This window comes from Xiphophorus maculatus, chromosome 4 (genome assembly GCF_002775205.1).
Source record: "Xiphophorus maculatus strain JP 163 A chromosome 4, X_maculatus-5.0-male, whole genome shotgun sequence".
NCBI lineage: Eukaryota > Metazoa > Chordata > Actinopteri > Cyprinodontiformes > Poeciliidae > Xiphophorus > Xiphophorus maculatus.
This window is the reverse complement of record NC_036446.1, coordinates 34,688,647-34,702,904: the sequence shown is the minus strand read 5'-3', so window position 1 is coordinate 34,702,904 and position 14,258 is coordinate 34,688,647. Positions and strand designations below refer to the sequence as shown.

Sequence of the window (14,258 nt, the reverse complement as noted above, 5' to 3'; positions counted from 1 at the left end):
CTAGAAGGATTGGAAATAAAAAGCACATTGCTTCAATTTGTTGACGACATTCTAATCGCGTCACCTACATTGGATGATTGCCATCACGATTCGATAAAAGTCCTTGAAAGACTGGCTGAAGGGGGATACAAAGCCTCCAAAGAGAAACTACGGTATTGTCAGACACAGGTAGAATACCTGGGTAGACAACTCTCAGAAGGGAATACTCCCTTGAAAGGGGAATGTTGGGTAAATTGTATTACTAGTATTATCAAATATTCGTTGTATTATGTAGCCTTGTAGTTACATTTAGATAATGTTTACTTATATGCTTTTTCTCTTTTACTCTTAGTATAAGTAATGTTTCTGTGTGTTAAAGAACTTTGATTCCTTCCTAAGGCCTCCTTGGGAGAGAGAGGTGACAGATATTCTCAGTATTTGTTACCCTGCAGGACTCCCTGGGAGATGGAGGTGTTAGTTGCTCCCAGCAGAGTTTTACAGTCCTGCAATAAACTCTGCTCTGTTCTTCTCTGTGCTACAAAGCCGTTGCTTTGAAGCTATACAACGTGTCCTATTCGACGCCGTGCCTGGAGCAAGAAGGATTTAGAGTGTAGATAACATGTGTCTAGATAGTGAATGTTATTAGCGCTGCAACCATGTGATGAATTGTTTTCCCCGCCCTTTGAGAGTTGCAGCGCTCAGTGTGAGAGGGTTCCTAAAAGCAATAAAAGCGAGGAGGAGACAAATGTGTTTCAGAGCGGTTGGAGATTTGTAACTGTAAACACATTTCTGTCCGTTCTCCTCGCGAGTACAAAGAATCTAACTCTCTTGTCTTTCCTGTGTTTGTTTAATGTGTCCTTAATAGGTATTTAGACCTGACAGGGAACCAATCGGTGACTCAGAGAATCCAGCATCTTATGTCGCCAGAATTGAGAAGGTGATATGACAGCATATCACCTTCTCAATTAGAGGGTATCAGCAAAGCTCCATGCCCACGAACAGTTGGAGAAATGATGACATTCCTGGGCATGACAGGTTTCAATGCTAATTGGATTGAAAGTTATGCAGAAAAAACAGCACCACTCAGAGAACTCATGAAAGAACCAGGTCATCAAAACCAAAAGAATTTGCTAAAATGGACAACTGAAGCAAAAGTAGCATTTGAAACTCTAAAATGTGAAATGCAGACTGCCCCAGCACTAGCAGTTCCCAACTATGATAAACCATTTTACCTATATGTTGCAAACAAAAAAGACATGTATGTCACAGCAGTTTTGATGTAAGACACATGTACAGGTCGGAAAAAACAACCAATTGCTTATTACAGCACAAAATTGGACAATGTAGCACAGGGCTGGCCACCAGGCTATCAAGGGCTAGCAGCAGTCTACCATGCCTATGAAAAAGCTTCAACCATTACAATGGGTTATCCAGTAACAATATTAACTCACCACAAAATCACAGAGTTAATAAATCTAGGAAAATTTGTTGTAACACAGGCAAGAAGTTTGCAATACATGCTACTTTTGACATATCCAGACATAACAATTCAAAGATGCATCACCAACAATCCAGCAAATGTGATTCCTTTGGATTGTGACGGAGAACCACATGAGTGTGTAGCAGAAACAATGAAATACACTAGACTCAGACCTGATTTGGAGTCTACACCATTGCCTGACGCAGAAGTCACATACTTTGTTGACGGGTCATGTTTCAGAGACCACCTTGGAAACCACGCAGGTTTTGCAGTGGTACAGCAAATAAGTAAAAATATTATAACCGTCAAAGCTGAAAAATGTGACCAACCATGTTCTGCACAGCTTGCAGAACTTAAAGCATTAACTAAAGCCTGTAAAATGGCTAAATCAAAGTCCGCAAATGTGTTCACTGATTCTGCTTACGCCCACGGCGTTTGTTTTTTATTTGCGGCAATATGGAAGCAAAGAGGTTTCAAAAGAGCAGACGGAACCCCAGTACAACACAAAGCACAATTGAAAGAAATGATTGCCACCATGATGCTTCCTTCGAAGCTGGCAGTGATCAAATGTCAAGCACATCGCAAAGGTAATGACATTGTAATAAGAGATAACATGGCAGATGAATCGGCAAAAATGGCATCCAGGAGCCAAATGGCCATCTTGGCACCTGTAGTAGCCTTAGAGCCAGCTTTAACACCAGAAGATGCAATTTTGATGCAGCAACAAGCAAGTAGCAGTGAACGCGACCTTTCGGTGCGCAGAGGTGCTACGATGAGTGAAAACGGCTTATGGAGGTCTAACCAAGGCCTACTGATGGCACCTGTAGCGTTATTAACATTACTGGTCTCAGAAGCTCACGGCTTAGACCACTGTGCCCGAGGAAAAGTCTTGGAAAAATTGAAAAAATAAGGTTTCTGGTCTCCAGATTAACAGAGGCAAGATTTTTTCTTTTTTAGGGTTTGTCACAATGACAAGCACAAACTGCATTTTAAAGTACAAAACAGTTGGGGGGACAAGACATGGTGGATGAAATTCTAAGCCAGTGTGAAATATGTGCCGAAAACAATACTCGAAAAGGCATAAAACCATGTATTGGACACATTCCAGTTCCTGAAGGACCTTTCAAACACCTGGTGATAGATTATGTAGACATGCTCAAACCAGTTCAAGGTAAAAGGTACATGTTGGTGATAATTGATCGTTTCAGTCGATGGGTCAAAGCAGTACCATCAAAAACTTTTACAGTTATCAAATTTTTGACAAGAGAAGTGATTCCAAGATTTGGAATACCATCTGAAATCAGTTCAGACAATGGCTCAGCTTTTGTACAAAAAGTCGTTAAAGGCATTTTGCAAAAGCTACAAATCAAACAGCGTTTTGGCTCAGTTTACCGTCCTCAAAGTCAAGGGTTGGTAGAACGCATTAAATCTACTTTAAAGGCAAAACTACTAAAGATTTGTGCATCAACTAAACTAAACTGGGTAGATGCTTTGCCACTAGCACTAATGAGCTAGTGGCAAAGCTCATTAGTGCTTGCACACTAATGTGCAAGCACTAATGCATGCACAGAAGCATGCATTTAACCCCGCATGAAATGCTAACTGGCAGACCGATGCCTGTGCCGCAATGGAGGTTACCTTTTAAAGGACCTCCCCTTGAGCAGTTGCAAACTGAGTTGAAAGACTATGTTGAACAACTAACTGCTATCCATAGAGCTATCGATTTGCAGGAAAAATCCAGAGTCGGCAGTGTTGGAACCACTGGTGAAGCCAGGCGATTTGGTGTACATCAAGGTGTACAGACGCAGATGGCATGAAGGCCCGATGGGAAGGACCTTATGAAGTCAAAAGAGCAATCCCAACGGCTGTCCAAGTAGTAGGAAGTATCACTTGGCATCATTTGACTCATTGCACTAAAGTTCAAAATAAAGACAGATTTAAACTTGAATTTGACAAGGAAAATGAGCAGAAGCCTCGCAGCAGTGAGACTGATAACTGTCCAACTGTGGATGTTGACAGAGGTGATGAGCCATTCAACAGCGGCGACAACATAGACGAACTCATGCAATCTACAGCCAACACCACGGGACAAACCGACCACGACGAACCAGAATGACAGAACATTCACTCAAGGACAGCCTCCAGGGGGGACAAACGGTGACATAGAGACGACTGCTCTTGTGAAAAGATCCATCTCCAATGAAAAAGATAAGTACCACACAACTTCTAAAATTCCAGACAAGTACTTGCCAGTGTTCTTTCCAGCAAATGTCAACTTAGATGTTTCCAAGAAACTAATTTGTAAAACTAGAAATGTGCACTTAGAATGGAAATGGACAGCAAGTTTAACAGAGACTGAATTTCAAACAAAGTTAGAAACAGAGTATGAAACCGATGTGAGCTATGCTAACTGACAACTGTGTAGCAAGGCTATTACAAAACAGAGGAACAGCTATATCACGGATCAATGTTCAATCATTATGTACATTAGAAATGACGGATTTGACATAGAAGTAAAAATAGGAAGACAGTGGAGTAAAGACAATGATTTTAAACATTACATGATAATGTCATGTTCCGTGTTTTTCTGTGTGTTTATTTTGAGTTTCCTGTGTCTCTGAGTCTCTGTGTTGTCCTGTCTCCCTTTGATTACTCCCAGGTGTTTCTCGTTCCTTAATTACCTCCTGTGTATTTAGTCTCACTTGTGTCTCTGTGTTTTGTTGGGTCCTCGTCGCTTGTCGTGTCGTGTTTGTTGAGTCTGCCTGTGTCTCCAGTTGTGAGCATCTGCCCTGCGCTCCTTTGTGCTGCCTGGTCTCTTGGACTTTTATTTTCATTAAAAAAACTATCAATTCATCTCGACCTGGGTCTGTTGCCTCTGCCTCACCACCGCACCACATGACAGATAAACCCTGACACAAATAATTCAGTAACAGGTAAAGGTGATTTAGAACGAGTAAAAGACACAAAGAAAACAGGTACTGTTGAAATGATGAACGGCAGAGTTAAAATACATATTTCTACTGATGATGTGGGTGACAACATGCTAGGAAGGCAAATAATTATCTCAAGAATAGTGTTAGGAGATGATCGTCGCGAGATGTGTAGATGGTTTATGAATTTAGGGAATAATGTATTAATAACGGATCAAAAAGACACAAAATGTAACTTAAAAGTCACAAAAACAACTTGTGGTTGTACGATTGAAGCAGATGTTTTAGCTTTTCGAGTAGATAAATCATATGAAATAAAATTGGAACAGCTGCCAACGGTGAAATGGAAGAGACTAAGGTGATCTGGAGTTTACCAAAGGTAGACACAGAGGTAAGTAACTGTTTAACACTCTATAGCTTCACTAACAAACCCATTACTACTATACCAATTACAACTGTTAAGTCAATCATCACTGTTAATACACTCAAAACTGTTACCATTGAAGCTCATACAGCCATAAAACCTAATGCAGAGATTAAAGATGATGAAGGAAATCCACAAATAAATAAAGCACTTAAAGTTATCACACCTGCATCTCTTATAGCAATAGACCCTTTTCACATGACGTCACACAACTTCCGTTTTGACTCGAAGCTGTGTATCCTTAGTTCCGGTGTACATAGTAAGTAATGATAAAGTTGTCTATTTCATATATATATATATGTCATATATATATATATATATATATATATATATATATATATATATATATATAGAGAGAGAGAGAGAGAGAGAGAGAGAGAGAGAGAGAGAGAGAGAGAGAGAGATGTATAAATCTGACAGCATATGTTGATCAGACAGATCACCGGAGCATGGAGTTTACACAGTCTCTAAAACATTTGCCTAAAATAAGATTTGAAGATATATCACGATTTGCAAACCAGTTCTCTCTGACAAAAAAATCTAAATTAGACAAAGGCTACAAATTCTTCACCGAACAATACCTGTTTGACTATGAAGGTAGGTATTTTTGTTTTGCGTAACCGTTAGCTTAGCATTAGTGAATTTTGTTAGCTAGCTAACTACGTGACATAACTGTTCCTTAACCAGAACTTTTTACTGTTTTTGAACTATAACGTTTTAGGCTCTAATCTTGATCAGATTATTAAATTATAGACTGGAGTTGCCACTCATCCCATAAAATAGGGATTTGTTTGTTATAAGCAGAGATGTCCGGTGCCGCCGCTGCTTTGTAATGCCTTTAATCGGACCACTTTTTCGGTAACGAATAATCTAACGAGTTCGTATTTCAAATCCAGTAATCAGATTAAAGTTATTTATCCAAATCATTGCACATTAATATTTTCTTGTGTATTTATTTTTATTCCTTCTTTGCGTCTTTGGGAGAGACTCTGTGACAGTTAGCAGTGACAGAAACATGAACAGTGCATGGAGATGCGCATTTTGTTGCTGGAAAAACAGAAATATCGTCAAGCCCAACTGTTATTTGTGGCTTTTGTCTTGTTTTTATTTTCCATTAATACAGAAAATGAACCTCTAAACGTTACATCACTGACAGGCGGCGGTGTATATGTTTCCTAACTGTGGCTAAAGCTGCTGCTAGCTGGTTTACTCATGATCGGAAGCTGGTTCCTTTGAATACAGTTGGAGAATGGTAAATTGACAATGACTTATAACGGTTATCTAGCACGTAAACACTGTTTTATAAAACACAGAAAGTGAACCTCTAAACGTTACAGCGCTGACAGAGAGTATATTTTTCCTAAATGTGGCTAAAGCTGCTGCTAGGTGGTTTACTCTCCGATCGGAGGCTGTTTATTTTATACACAGATAGAGAATGGTGAATTTACAATGATTAGTAACAGCTATCTAACACTTAAATGCTGTTATTATTAAACTTACCTTTTATTATATCCTTACGATTATGAGAATGCGGGAAGTTTTCAGCTTGGTTCCCAAGGCAAAATCACACCGGAAGTAAAGATACCCAGTTTTGAGTTATGGCGGCCATTGTCTGACGTCACTGTGAAAAGGGTCTATTGCAGAAGAAGCTCAATTGAAATTAACAACGAAAGCCTTGGCCACCCAAGCACCTACAAAAACCACCCCAATTGAAAAATTAGTTACTAAATCAACAACTTTAATTAACATGACAACACCCTCTTAAGATCTTACAACACCAAAAAATTCAGATAAAAACACAGTTACTAAAAAAGGGCAAACTGTGACACCTACAACACTAAAACAAATTACCACACCAACAAACGCTAATAAAATAATCGAAACGAATTAAATGATCAACAGTAGTGAAAATTTGGATTTTATTCAAACGAGACCTGCGCAAAACCAAGTGGCTAATATGTCAATTTCAAATAAATATGGATGTTCTGAAAAAGAAGGTTGTCATGAATACCATGGAGGTCTAGATACATTTTAGAAGGAAAGACAGGACAACAAAGTAATTCCAAGAGCCATGCATAAACTTCTAGATGTTCACCGGACCTCTTTTCGACCAAGAGGAGATCCACTTTGGCAAAGAGCAATTCAGAATACATGGTATACCTGGTCCTGGTATACTGCAAGAGAATTAACACAAAATGACTGCATAGTTTGTTCTGTTGCTCCTGGAGCAGCATCAATTGTAATTCCAGAAAAATACATGTCTAAAGAGTGTGCAATTAGACTACGACAAAGCTGTAAGGAAGGTAAATTTATTCCAGTACTTGATGTAGTATCTTTCTTTACAGTACCAATGTGTGGTATGAATTGCAGATTATTATACGCCTCACGTAATTCACACCTTTATTTAGATAAATGGGCAGGATGGAGATATGAATCTGTTTGTGCTGACTTTAATATGACCACGACACAATGCGATCCTCCAGTGAATTATGAGGTAGATTATGATGCAGAGTATGAATGTTTTGCAAATGGAGGATTTGAGAATGATGGAGGAATACATGTAGGAAATAAAACAGTTCAATGTAATGTTACTTGGGTTTTATCTTGGTTTAAACATGCTAACGTAACACCACTATTTGTTACAAAACCTATATGGTATCAAAAGCCAGAATTTACATAAGAAAACTGAAAATGTTACTAGGGCTATTCCCCCACTATTTTTTCTAGGTGATCAGACATATCCAGTGGCAGACAGCTACTGGATGTGTGGTGATGACATTTTAATCAACACATTGCCCCTAAAATGGGTAGGCCTTTGCACCCTTGTTCGAATGAAAGTACCAATAACCTTAGTGTATGAAGGTTATCCTAATGTTAGGATCCTAATGCGGGGATCCTAAAGTTTCCTAATGGATCCCCACAAATCAAAATTGTGATAAAATTACAATTAACCAGAATGTAGAAGATTAAGTATACCCATTACTAAACACTGAAGATTTGTTTGCTACACTGTCTGGAGGACAACTGTTCACCAAATTGGACTTGTCACATGCCTATCAGCAGTTACAATTGGATAAAGACTCAGAAAAATATCTAACTGTAAACGCACACCGAGGACTGTATGCTTATAGCTGCCTGTCATATGGAGTTTTCAGTGTGCTGCTGATCTTTCACGGTGTCATGGACCAGATCTTACAAAGACTAGACCATGTAACATGCTTTTTGGACGACATCCTGATCACAGCAGGCTCCAGAGAGGAACATCTGAGAAAGCTGGATGAAGTGTTGGGTTACCTGGAAAGATATGGGGTAAGAGTGAAACAGTCCACGTGTAAATTCATGGAAGGCAGAGTGGAGTATTTAGAGCACATTGCGGAAAATGAAGGCCTCCATCCTACTGACCAAAAGAAGGAAATAATCATAAATGCTCCCTGTCCCAAAAATGAAACTGAACTGCGTTCATATATTGGACTGTCGAACTATTATGGAATGTTCATGAAAAATCAGTCTATGCTGTTACAACCTATGTACACTTTACTGAAGAAAAAGAGTCTGTGGAAGTGGACGTCTGAATGTGAAGAGGCCTTTGAAAAATCAAAAGGACTGCTGCTACAAAGCAAGGCTGTAGTACAATACGATGCAACAAAACTATTGAGGTTAGCATGTGATGTGTCTTTCTATTTCATGGGGGTGGTCATATCCCATCCATCCATTTTCGAACACCCTTGTCCCTAGTGGGGTCGGGAGGGTTGCTGGTGCCCATCTCCAGCTGGAGTGGTCATATCCCACATAATGGAAAATAGGGACCCATAACTTTGTACACTGAATTCAAGCAGTGTACGAGCAGTGTTTTATGCTGAAAAGGAACAGCATAAAACAAACTCTGGTGCCAATGTATCACCCAGTGTCAAATGGTGCACCAGAACAATTGGTGCAGACAGTAAGCACTTAGGAAGCAAGTTCTAGCGGATAAGACTCAGTAATTAACCATGTAAGTGCAAGACAAGCAAGCTGGCAAATGTCCTGCTGATGTACAGAAGCACACCACATACAGTGAATGGAGTTGCACCATCAGAGTTGTTTTTGAAGAGTCAGTTGAGAAGTAGGCTTATCCTGCTCAAAACCAGTTGAGAGAGCTGTTGAAGAAAATACAAAAGATACCATGACAAAGACGGCTGCAAAATTACGGCACCTGCTACCAGGAGAACGGGTGTATGTCAGAAATGTCCTTGGGGGAAAGGAGAGATGATTAAAGGCAACCACTGAAACGCTTTGGACCAGTAATCTACCTCATCAATGATGGTGTGATGCACACTACACACATTGATCATTTGCTGTGCTCATACAAAACTGAAATGTTGCCCCATGGCGAGTGAGGATTTGACACAGATAGAAGACGGAGGACCATTTACATATCTTGCAGCCACAGCATCTAAGAGACAGGAGTCAAACTCACTGGAGGTTGACTCCAGTGAGTTCTGTATGGCCCTTGAGGCAGTCCTTGAGGACTCAAGGGCCGGTATCCTGCAGTTTTTAGATGTGCCACAGGTACAAAACACTGGAATGAAATGGCTTAATTATCTCCTCCTTGTGTAGATAAGTTCTCCAGAGCCTTGCTAATGATCTAATTATTCTATTCAGGTGTGGTGCAGCAGAGGCACATCTAAAAGTTGCAGGTCACCAGCCCTTGAGGACTGGAGTTTGACACCGCTGATCTAAGACAACCATTGAGTCTACATTAGAGTCTACACATAGTCCAGAAGTGCTGGCTGAGAACACCACCTCTGATTCAACAAAGAGCAGAGAATCACCACTGAGTTCTGTGCCATGTTAACAATCGTGGAGTTGAGATCTAACCCAGTGTCATTTGGCTACATCTGCCAAGTCCAACAGTCCTGCAGTGCACTGTTATCCACAACAGGTGCACAAGAAACCTGCTCATTTTAAAATTTAGCATAGAACCCAAATCTATTAAAGGAAGAATAATCCCTTGGATTTGGTTTGCAAGGGTAGAGGAGTTGGATCTCCTCCACTCTCGCAGATGTTAGAGTAACTCTAACAGTTAACTTTGTTCGTTCAATTTCCAACCTTGTTTGTTCTGCTTTGAGGTGGGCTTTTCTGAATTTTTCATGCTCAAACTGCAACAGCAGTAGCTCTTTATGTTGCTCATACGTCAAACTGGGTGGTAAAGTAATAGGCGGTGCACTAGATTCACTAATTGGTCGCTTCACGAACAGATTCCATACAGATTTGCAACCAAAATAGACTTCACATTCTCCTTAGAACGGCAGTCATCAATTTCCACACCATAGCGCTTACCCATTTCAAACAATGGCTCTTTTGTGCAATCATTCAAAAACTCTTCTGAGGGAGAATCAAAAAATTCAGAAAGAGAAGTCATACCTGCTCCTGACAAAACACCACAACAATAAACAGTTAGGATAAAGCGCTGATTCGCGTGCACAAAGGCAGACCAAAGTACCCCGCTAACTTATCTGCCTATCCAAATTTACCTAACAAGCAGCTGATCTGTAGTCTTCATGCCTCTTGGCGGTGGGTTGTTATGCAGATTAAACCACCGGGCAAGTAAGGAAATCTATACGAACCACCCCACTAAAATCCCACAGAAGTGCTGCAGAGACAACTGTGCAAGCACAGTTAACACTAAACACTACAAAAATAACAAAAAAGATTAAGCAAAAGGAGAAGGACATCTATGCCTACCCGGGGCCCAAAGCTGCACACGACCCAACATTGCTCCACACTTGACAACAATCACAACAACCACAAAACAATGATTCCAAGCTGTTGGCATTGCCAAAAGCAGGTGGTCTGGGCAGGGAGACACACAAAAAGAAAAGACAAGAAAACAAAGCAAAGCAAAGTTGGGGTGGGCAGGCAAGACAGGCAAGAGCCAGCCTGAAAAGCATAGCTGGGCGGAGAAGGCAGCTCAGCTTCAAGCCAGCTTCAACTCCACTCCACCAGCTCCTTCCCTCTTGCCCCCTTTGGCACGATGGAGCAAACAGCTTATAGAGCCAGGAGACGCTGGGCCCAAGCGGATCCTAGATGCACTACTTCCGATGTGCAAAGAACAATTAGTATATGAATACTAATATTCATATTCTATGAATATTAGGGTATTCTATGAATATTAGTCCCCCTCTACGTGAAGTGGAGGGGGACGTGATATCTTTGATTAACACTTTCCAGATATGAAGATGCTCCTCCATTCCCATGAACCGTAAGTGTGAGTTGTGCAACTTCCAAGTTTTTCAGCCCTTGATCAGGACATACCCTAAAAACAAAGTATATAACTGATTTAACCCTGGTGTGCAACTACAGTACTTTGGTTTTACTCCAACTCCACATTTTCCATATTCATGATCTCCAGAACATCGGGCACATCTTTTTTCCTTAACACATTTTTTGCAACATAGCCAAATTCCTGACAGTTGAAACATCTCACTGGTTTAGGCACAAATTAGCTAACACTAAATCTTATCAAGCCAAAGAAAACCTCATTTGTCACTTCTTTTGTTTCAAACTCTTCTGTCTCTGTTAAACTTTCTCTGGACCTTTTTATCAGTCTTCTTGCACCTTTTACCTCTATTTCTTTGCTTTAAATTCTCAACCAATTGTTTTACATTTACACTTAAAGGTACTCCTGTAATAATTCCTTTTATTTCATTATTTTCTTTTCACCTACTCTTACAACTCTTCTAACTTAGACTTTACACACTCACCCAAGTTTGTCCGCTTTTCCCACCTGAACTTCCACATGACAGCCAATCAGAAGATTTCCGTCTCTGAATATCTTAGCATGTTTAATTTCTACAACTTGCGCTTTAAGTGCTTTTGTTGACATAAATGGATCAATCTTCTTTTCTTCTTCTTCTTCATCAAATCTTACTATAACATTCATAGGTGGACTTTTAGATTCTTCTGATCTTTCCTCAATATCTTCAATTTCAGTTCCTTCTGTACTTTCCTCACCTGTCTTTTTTCCTTTCTTTTAGTAGGACTCTGCTTCACCCTTCCTCACCTTTACCCACTCTCCCTTCATTTTGACCACCCATCTCTTTCTCTTCACTACAGTCCACACTATTCCAATCACTTCTTTCTAAATCCATAAATGCCAAATTCTGACTTTAATTGCATAGATCATGAAAAGTTCACTTCCAAACTTTTCTGTCTTCTCGCAACCACAATCATACGTGGCTTCCGGCAATGTTGTCAGCTTCGTTTCCAAAAACACCTTGGTGATAGTTTTCATTCAATGTAAGCACCATCACACAAGTTTGAAGCGTAACATCACGTGACTATGAAACACATGACAAACAAAGAGTAACTGGATAGGTTGGCTGTTGGAATCTGGGATCCATGTCCGCGACCTGAAGTAACCTTTCCTTTTTTACACTGAATGTTTGGATCCTGAATTTCATACAGCAATATTGAGCCAGTTGAATCTGAGAAGACTGAAAATAATGCACTTGATTTTTACAGAAGATCTTTTGATTTGTGGGTGATGTCCAACTTTTGAAATCCACATTTGACTTAACCTTGAATTGCAGCCAGAGCTTTTCAACCTACTTCATAAAATTCAACAGAAATATCGGGGTGCCCAAGTCGAGTCCTTGAGTTCTAAAATCCTGCAACTTTAGATGCACCCTTGCTCCAATCCACTTTCAACTGTGCTGTTACTGTGTTATATTAATAAATTAATGAAACCGTTACAAGAAATGGCATTTTTTGAGCAGTTTACATTTAGAGCAAATAAATAGGTTATCACGTACCCCAGGCAGGATCTTCAGGTTGTGTAGAGAATTCTGTGCTTCCAAGGCTGATTTACGAGTATAATATGTTACAAAACAACAACCTGCCAAAAAATAAAAGTGTTAAAACAAGTCTCAGAATCAGTCTTGAAGTGTAATGTTGACTGATGAGTAAAATGTGAATTTTCTTTTGTATTATTATATTATGAGAGATCATTAAACAAAATTTTCAACACATTAATATGGGCTTAATAAAACGTATTTTAGGACTTACTTAAAGATATTTTCAAAAGGCACTTTTTGTCTATCAACCAAAACTTAAGAGCCCTTAAATTAATAAGTAAATAAATAAGGATGTACTTGTACTTCTTAAGGAAGCTAAGATCCATTAAGGTTTGCAGCAAGATGCTGCAGATCTTCTATAAACCCTCTGTTGAGTGTCATCTTTTCTGCTGTCTTATGTTGAGGAAGCAGAATCAGATCTAGGGTAATAAAAACAACTAATAAAGAAGGCGGTTCAGTTCTGGGGACTCTTGTGGAACCTTCTTGAGATGATGAATCAAAGAAGAATTTTACATAAAATCAAAAAAATTCATAACAACCCTGACCATCCTCTTCATGAAATTGTCTTAGAAAAACAGAATGTCTGGAGTTAGAGACTTCTTCAAATTTGCTGTAATACAGCCACCCCCATCTCCAATAACTCTGAAGAATTTGTATGAGTTAAAACAACATTTCCTGATGGAATCAATAAAACATTTTTGAATATGAATTCTCTAGAGGCAGCCGCTCTTATTTATCTCATTTGTCATAATTGATATGCAGAAGATTTAGCTTTATGGCTATTGCTCTCATATTTCTTTGTTAAAGGCAGTAATGACAATTCTAAGAATTTGAATTTATGGGTTTTAAAATGTTTCACTTGAATTGACAGTCAACCAACCAGACAGAAATCCTGTTAAAAGATTCAGTGTGCTCTGCAATATACACAAAACATTAATTTTATGTGTATGTGTACATGCATGCATGTATATGTTTGCATGGTGACCTTTGCTCTGTGGTGGGTTTTGGCTCCGGTCTCGTAAAATATTAATCTCGTAGACTGATCCAAAGGGTTCAAACAGTTCACGAAGCTGCTCTTCAGACCATGACCGTGGGATTTGTCCCACAAACATCTTAATAGCATCAATATCTGGTTGATCTGGATGATCCAGAGATCCATTTATCTTCTTCCTGCTTTAGGCACAAATACAATTAGACAGACAAAAAAAGTATATGAATGCTTGCAACTATACTTGGGAAGTGTGTGTTCAGTATATAATTTATGTAGTAGTTGTTTCATTGCAACTCAAATTAGCATGATGTTTATTTTATCCAGGAGCCTTTATTGTATACAATTTGAAAGGTAAATTTCTTCATCATTCATTATAAAAATGATAGATTTTAATTCATAATTTAATACCCTTTTGCTGTGAAGTTAACTAATGACTTTCTATTGGCATAAGGCCGAATGTCGCCAAGGCCTTATGTTACAATTCTCTTGCAAAAATTCTCTAGTTCTTAACACTCATGTTTTGGAGCCAACAGTGATACCTTGTGACTAAGAATGTAACTGCATTCTTAGTTAGAAGAATTAGTTAGAGCTTGAACTTGAATACCAGTAATTTCACAAT

The 14,258-nt window shown here is 39.2% G+C and overlaps 1 protein-coding gene across 1 annotated transcript in view; it reads right to left on the bottom strand.

Annotated features, from left to right (window-relative positions):
- The window catches only part of LOC102234020 (CUGBP Elav-like family member 1), an 86,403-nt gene extending 72,591 nt beyond the window's left edge, over positions 1 to 13,812 (bottom strand). Inside the window, exons 1-2 of the mRNA XM_023332729.1 lie at positions 13,634 to 13,812; positions 12,607 to 12,689 (exon numbers count right to left, since the gene is read on the bottom strand). Coding sequence (XP_023188497.1) covers positions 12,607 to 12,689; positions 13,634 to 13,760 — 210 coding nt within the window. The 5' untranslated portion in view covers positions 13,761 to 13,812. The remainder of the gene's footprint in view (positions 1 to 12,606; positions 12,690 to 13,633) is intronic.
- Between the last annotated feature and the right edge of the window lie 446 nt (positions 13,813 to 14,258).